Source organism: Macaca nemestrina, chromosome 9 (genome assembly GCF_043159975.1).
Source record: "Macaca nemestrina isolate mMacNem1 chromosome 9, mMacNem.hap1, whole genome shotgun sequence".
NCBI classification, from domain to species: Eukaryota; Metazoa; Chordata; class Mammalia; order Primates; family Cercopithecidae; genus Macaca; species Macaca nemestrina.
Window position 1 is genome coordinate 34,231,018 of NC_092133.1, and position 7,574 is coordinate 34,238,591.

The following is a 7,574-nucleotide window of genomic DNA, read 5'->3' on the forward strand; positions in this document are numbered from 1 at the left end:
GGATGTGTCCAAGTCGCATCCTGGGCGGTCAGAGGGCTTCGGAGGGCTCCCTTGCCTGCCTGCCTGCCTGCCTCCCTCCCTCCCCTCCTTCTTTTTCCTCCTCCTCCTTGCGTCTCTCCAGCTCCTCAGCCGGTCGGCCCCGCCACAGCCTAGCAGCCCCACCCCCTCCTGTAAGGGTGAAATTGCTAAACTTGTAGCAATAATGACCCAGCATTCAGGCCGCCGACTCCCGCTGAACGTCTCAGCGCCCCGGCCGGCCCGGCCTAATCAGCGCTCCCCTCCCTGCTGCCCGCCCAGCCCCCGTCCCTCTGGCCGCCCCCTCCCCCAGCTCACAAAAAGTGGGGAACAAAACCCCCGCACATTTCTCTGTCCCTCTGTTGAGCAGACTGCTGCACAAAGCCCCCGCTCTGAGAAGCAATGGGGAGCTCGGGGGGGACGTCAATCCGACGCGCTGGGGTTTTTGTTCGCGCAGGGGACCTCGCCTTCCTACCACACCTTTTGTTCGGGACTCCAATAAAAAGCTATTCTTTCCGCACCTTCCCGGCCCGGAGCCGCCTTTCAGCGAGGCCCGGCCCCACAATGGCGCGGCGCTCTGAGGCCTCCCCATTCACCCGCCTTGGCACGCTCACAATCGGCCGTGTGGCAGCACAGGCCTCGCACAGGCATTCTCCGCAAGTGACAAGGAGCCGCATAAAGCCGGGGCCGCCGGGGGAGAAGGGAGGGCGGCCAAGGGGGAGAGCTCGGCCGCGGTGGGGCGCAGCGCAGCACCCCCAGGCGCGTTGGTAGCCCTGGCTGCAGCCGGGGATGAGGCTGCTTTCGCGCCGCCAACAGCTGGGCCTGGGGGCGAGGCTTCCTTTTCCCTGGCGACCCTCAAGGTGGGGCAGATTACAAGACTTGACCGAACCCAGGTCTATACAGCTAGTCCAAGCATCTGGGTAAAACTTAGGGGCAACTGCAAAGCCAGGGACTTCAAATGGCCCTGAGCCTTCGACCTGTCCAGCCCGCAAAAGTAAACAGAAATTAATGAACAAAGCCATGAAGAGACCAGACTTACAGCCTGGGGCCTGGCTCATGGGAGACCAGGCCTGCAATCGCCCACGGAGGATGGCTTTCCCCCTCGCACCTTTTCCTCCCTTTCTGGCCCTATTTAAAGGATTCCTCTCCACTCTTGGGGGCTAAACAAATTCTGTAGCCGGCCAATGATCTGAAAATATTGCACCTTGTTTATTGACTCCTGTAGTGTGTGGCAGCGGGTGTGTACACGGCGTGTGGTTATAGTTATATAGATAGATAGATAACATGTGCTGAATACAGAATACGAAACAGAAAGGAAACCCGATAACACCTCCGGTGGGCCACCAGGTTTCGAGTTTGTTCAGCCTCCCCCCACCCCCAACTTTTGATCTCATTCGGCTGGTCTTCCTCGAAGAATCCTGCATCCGCCGACAATCCGGAGATCTGGACAGAGGTATCTGCTGCGGAGGGGAGACAGCTGGGAAACGAAATCGACTGTGCTATGGCGCTCCAGGCCCGCAAAGGGGGCAGAGAATCGGTAGGGCCTGGAATTTCTCAAGCCACGACTCCCATTTTTCTCTCCTTCATGCTTTTAATTTGTTATGTCCTTGGGCTCCCCGCCAATGCTTCGCGGAGGCCGCGGAAAGGCAGAGGGAGAGAAGCCCTTCTCACTTTGGAAGAACCAAGCGCGGCCAGGGTCCTAGCCGCCTGCACTCCCCTCGCTGCCAGGGTCGGGGCCATCGTCCCCGCCGGCGCCCAGCCGGCGTTTCTGCCTCTGAGACAGTCCTGGCGACCGGACCCAGTCATCCTCCTTGCCCCTGAGCCCCCTTCCCCAGGCCTCGAGTGAGCTGCGATCCGAAGCCCGGAGGAGCGAGACGTATATATATATATTTTTAACGAGGGGACCTGACCTTTAGGTCAGGCCCTTCTCGAGCTTCAGTCCCGCGGCGCCAGGCTTCGCTGGGGTGCCTGCCGCGTGACTCGCCCCGTCCCTACCAGGCCCGGATGCCCTGCAAGGTGCCCTGAGCGCACGCGGCCCCGGCTGCAGCACCCTGGTGCAACGGCTGTGCGCCGCCGCCGCTGCCGAAGCCTCCTAGGTTGCTCACGTTCACAAAGGGACCGCCTCCGGCCGCGCTGCAGGCGGGCTGCATGGCAGTGGTCGCCGCGGAGGTCCCGCCGCCGCCGCCGCCTCCGCCCGCCGGGTACGCACAGCCATAGCTGCCGCTGTAGGCCGCGGCGGCCGCGGCGGCGGCAGCAGCTGCGGCGGCGGCCGCGGCCGAGTTCCCATAGCCATAGGCGGGGAAGCTGTTGTAGGAGTAGGCGCTGGCGCCCACGCTGTAGGGCGCGCCGTAGGCCTGCGCGCTGGGCGTGACGCACGGCTTGCCGTCCCGCACCAGCACCGGGACCGCCACGCGGCGGGGCGGCGGCGGGGGCGCGTGTGCGCCCAGCTCCAGAGACTTGTCCTGCCGCTGTCTCTTGCACTTGTACCTGCGATTCTGGAACCAGATTTTCACCTGCGTGGACGTGAGCTTCAGGCTGCTGGCGAGGTGCTCGCGCTCGGGTGCCGACAGGTACCGCTGCTGCTTGAACCTGCGTTCCAGCTCGAAGACCTGGGCTTGCGAGAAGAGGACCCGGGGCTTCCGGCGGCTGCGTGGCTTCGGCCTCTCGCTCTCCTCCGCTGCCTTGCAGTCTCCGGCCGCCTCTAGAGACTTCTTCAGCTGGCAGCTTTCTGCGGAAGAAGCAAACAACAGCGTCCTTAGCTGTTCCCAGCCGCACCGCGGCTCCTGTCCTGGAGCACCGTGACCCCTTTTGGCGGCTGAGCAGAGCGTGCGGTAGTAAATGGCTGGACTTTTGGGAACGTTTGTGGCTCCTGGCGCTGTGGGACCCTGCGACAGCCCCAGTACCGAAAGAACGCCCTTAGCAGGCGGAGGCGCGTTTCCTGGAGAGGGGTAGTTAGTGCGTGTTTATTTGGATCTTGAGCATCTGCGAGAGAAGAGATTACTCTGTATTAAATGTGCGGCTCGACGTGCTAATGACTATTTTCAGGATGAAGGCTTGCAGCTACATAATAACTACAGTATTTGCAAACTCGTTTGCCTTCTACTCCACCAAGGATAACTGAAGGTGTGAGGCGTGTTGGTATGAGTGGGCCGGTGGGCATGGGTTGAGCGAAAATCTGTTCCGAGTGTAACGCTTGTGCATGGCCCAGGGACGTGTGTGTGTGGCTTATAAAAGACTACATGCAAATGTGATGACAATGTCCGTGTGTCCTCTGAAAATGAAGTTTGATTGACTAGTTATAGACAGTTTCATGCCGATTTTAGGCTCTGGGAACTATGAGAGCATAGGCCTTGGCCTCTGCCACATCAAACCGCCTCTTGGGGAAAGACTGAGATTCTGGCCTCTTAAATACGCTTCCTTGGGGACTTTATTTGATTACCCCATCTCCCTATCAATTTACTTCCCGTCCAATGTGAGCAGCCAAGATCTCGGACTCAAGTTCGGCGCGTTTTCTATTCGGCCCGCAGCCTGGGACACAAAGCAAAACGTTACGGATTTTCAAAAAAGGCCGGCGCCTTAGGGATGTGAGAGCTATGGTCGCGCGGAATAGACAGTGTTCCCATGCACTTTTCGATCATCTCCTCTCTCTCTACCGGGTGCCACGGGTTCAAGGACGCTGAGTTCCAAGCAGAGAAGGGAGGAAACCACCCAACTGGCATCCACCAAAGTTCCTGCCCCCTGCGGATAAGAGAGACACAGGCTGCTTGGGCTGTCTTTTTGGAGAAGAAGGGGTGGCTGCCCTGGGCTAAGAGAACTCATCTCACCCTAGAGGGAAAACGAAAAAGGTCCAGGCTCCTGCCCTTTTTGGGGGAAGAACCTTTTGGAGGGGTGGAGGCGAGGAAGAGCAAAAATACTGCCAGTTATGAGGACCCAGGCGCTGAGCCCACGTCGCCTCTCAGCATCAGGGCAGTAGTAACCACCTTCCCTTCCCTCATTTCCCCCTTTGGGGAGGAGTAGTTGTCAGGGTCACCTCGTCCTTGTCTCTCCGCCCCATCTCCCTCGCAGGTACCTGCGCTTTGCGGAGCTGTTCGCGACCAGGGCGGAGGCATGGCCCCAGCCAAAGGGTAAAGGGGTGGGCAGCCGCTCTGGCAAGGTTTGTGGGCTGTTTGTGTGCGCTCTGCCATTGCTCCAGGTGTGCGGGTGCGTTTTCTTTCCCCCTCTACTCACTTTGGCTCCGGTCCCTCACGACCTCGGGCTCCTCTTCATGTTCCTTGGGCCCGCTGCACGAGTCTCGCAGGACCGTGTGGACATAGCCCTGGGGACACAACCCTGAATCTCCGTGGCCGTCGGCTGCGGCTAGTGAGTTCAAATAGGACAATTTATCGCCCTCTTCTTCCTCGTCCTCCTCCCCTCCGTCAGAAAATTGCGTCCCCTCAGCTGCGGCCAGCATGCAGGGTGCAGAGTGGAAGTGGTGCTCCAAGTCCGCCTGCAAGTGCGCACCATGGAAGTGCTGCTGCTGCTGCTCCAGATTCAAAATGTCTTTGACTGAGAAAGGGGTGGAGGTGACCGGGCTTGGTAACATCATCAGGGCCACTTAATTGTCTAGTCCAAATAATAAATCCCGGCGGGGGCGGGGAGGCAGCACGGCGGCTCCAGCTCTCCTCCTGGACTCCGCCGCTGCTGCAGAGTCGGGCTTTTGACAGACGCGGTCCTACTCCATTCTAAATCGCCTCCATTGGCCGGGACCTGGGGGTCTGGGTTTTGTTACAGCCACTGCAGGGAGTGGGGCCGGGGCTCCGAAGCCTCTGTCCGGGAGACTTGCGTCACGTCGGAGGGCGGGGCCGGCGCCCCAGCCTCCCTCCCCATAGGTTCCGGCTCATGTGGGCCACGCCCCCTGCTCTTGCGGAGTGGGATGTTGCGGCTCTACCAGAAATAGACAAGGACTAGTATAGAGTCCTGAAGTCCGAGATGTTGCTGGCGAGGCTGCACTGATCCGGTTCCTGAACCGTTGATTCCCGCGTGGCTGCACCTTCCCGACCTAGGCCAGTTCTGGGAGGCTTGCTGTCCACGAACAACGCCAGGGAAGGATGCCCCTGGGGTGTGTTTTTTTCAGCTGCTGCGCGGGGCAGGAAAACTTCCTGGCGGGTAAATACCGGGCGCTGGATCCACGAGGAGACGGAGTGTTTTATCTGTCTATGGGTGGGCGACATGTCCGTTTTCAACTTGTTGCCGTTGCTCAAGCTTTCTCTCCACTTGGAACACGTTTCTGACCCTTAGCCTCCACAAGTGGAAAATGTTCTCCGAGGAAGAGCGCCTAGATCGTCTAGCCGGAAGTCCCCTCTTTCAGCCTCTGAACTTGCAACTTGTGTTAGCAAGACATGCGTGTCACTTATCACTCCCCACTTAATTCTATAGCTGTAGGTGCCTGCCTGGTCGCCCCAGTTAGACTGTAAGCTCCACGAGGGCAGGGTCCTGGGGTTGCTTTTGCCCTTGTATCCCTGGCAGCAGGTGCACGGAGCAGTATGTGAAAGGAAGATAGAGTTATGACTAAACTTTGGTATTCGACAGCTCTTGCTTGGCCTAGTCAGTGTGTGATCTTGGGCGTTTCTAAGTTTGTTTCCTCGTCTATAAAACGAAGGCAGTAATACCGTTTTTGGTTGTTGCTAGGGTTGAATGAGGCAAAACACGCCAGCATCTTAGTGCAGGGCCTCACGCGTGTTAAGCGCTCAGTAGGTGTCAACTACTGCTTTTCTGTATGGGAGGTCAAGCAGTGTTTGTTGACTGCATTGGTGGTGGGTGGCTGGAGTGTGGCACACTGGATGGCTTCTTACGGTTTTGAGAGCAGGATCTGTCCTCACAAGGGAGGTGACCCAGCCTTGGCGGCCTTCTTTTCCGCCTATTGAAATCAGGATCCTGAATGTAGGCCTTGCCTCTCCGACAGGCTTTTACTTTTTCTCTACCTACACGCCTTCTGGTACCTTCATGAGGCCCTGGTTGTTTTCTGGGGGAGTCTATGCAGTTCCCCACAGATTCTGGAAACTCCGCGCTGGTAGGGACCATCTTCTTCCACAACAGGCATTTGCTCTCTACCAGGCCTAGCCCAGTGAGGAGCAGCGGGCGCTGCTTTGAGGGCCGTAGAAAGACCCGTGTGCAGCGCTGGCCTTAAAAATTAGGGAACGGTTCCAGCTCAACCGTGGCTCTCCTCATCCGGCCTCAGCTACTCCAAGCAATTTTTTGGCCGTCAGGATGGCGGAGCTGGAAGAGACCCGTCTCACTTGGAAGGGGCGGGTGAAAGGTGCAGGGACGGTGGACATTGCCTCCGAGCGGCATAAGACACCGGCTGGGAGTGGGTACGAGGGTGGAGGGCTGCCACGCGGGTCCTGCAACGGCGACAGGAGTGGGTGCTCAAGGTTGAAGGGAGAGACAGCCTGTCGGGACGGGGGAGAGGCGGCGCTCTGCAGAAGGGAGCGGAAATGTTGTGGAGAGGCAGCCCCTGGGTCCGCCCGGGGAGCTGGGATGCCGCGCGGGCCACGTGCGCCCGGGAGTACTCAGGTGGCGGCTGCCCGCAGGCAGTGGGGAGATACCCTCTGTGGGCAGGGTCTTGCGCCGGAACCGCCATTCCTCAGCCACAGGGGCGCCCGGTGTCTTTCTGTTTTAAATCCTGAAACTATTGACGCCCCAGGCGCAGACCGGTGTCTACAAACCAGGCGGTGAGTCTGCAGAGGGAGGAATGTGCCTGGTTTTGCTGTGGATCCCGAGCGCTCGGGCGCAAAGATTCCGAGGTGGGGGCGGAGGGGTGCAAGGCACTGCGGGGTGGCGGACCTTGAGTGTGTGTGCATAACGGTGGCCGCCGAGCATACAAGCAGGAAGCTGAGCTCCAGCCTCACTTCCCCAACCCACCTCCGGGGCAAAACTGTCTCAGGGGAAATGTTTCTGCTCTCTTCTAGTCCGCAGTTTTCTTCTCCTCAGGTGATTTCATGATTCTGGAAAAAGAAAAGGAGAAAGGCTATCGAAACAATCTCTCTCTCCCCAGTTTCCAACCGAAGCCTGCATTTCTCCTTGTTACACTCCCTTGCTTCTTAGCCTCGCTTCGCTCCTAGGCCTTACATAAATCTAGCCCCAACAATCCAGGTCTTAAAACTGCCACCAGGACAAAGCGCCCCTCTAGCGCCTGATCGCCGATACACGCCCACAGACGCGCTGCTGCCGCCGGAGCCCACCAGGGCGCCTCTGTCAGCTCACGCAGGGGGCTGTCTCCTCCCTACCAGCAGGCCCACGGGTGCCTTTACCCCAAATCCCGCCGCCCCAGCCGCCCCCCGGCCAGGTACCTTGCGCCAGGCCTAAGCGGTTGTCTTTTGAGGACCCTGGGCAGGTTGCTCCTCAGTAGGCCACTAGGGCCTGTGAGGACTCCTAGGCGAAGGGGCCTGTCGGGTGGGGCCTAGGCCTTATCGCCGCTTCCTTTCCCCATCCCCAGCCCAGCGCAGTGCTGTTCCAGCCTGCGGGAAACCTCTATCTGCTACTGCATCCCTGAGATTGATCTGAGTTTTATGCCCAGAGCA

The 7,574-nt window shown here is 59.2% G+C and overlaps 1 protein-coding gene across 1 annotated transcript; it reads right to left on the reverse strand.

The window, feature by feature from the left end:
• Positions 1 to 1,205: 1,205 nt before the first annotated feature.
• Positions 1,206 to 4,804, reverse strand: LOC105478418 (NK2 homeobox 3). The gene is made up of 2 exons (XM_011735689.3): positions 4,243 to 4,804; positions 1,206 to 2,743 (listed from the first exon to the last, which is right to left on the reverse strand). The coding sequence occupies exons 1-2, from the start codon at positions 4,598 to 4,600 to the stop codon at positions 2,007 to 2,009; spliced, it is 1,095 nt and encodes a 364-aa protein (XP_011733991.1). The 5' UTR covers positions 4,601 to 4,804; the 3' UTR covers positions 1,206 to 2,006.
• Between the last annotated feature and the right edge of the window lie 2,770 nt (positions 4,805 to 7,574).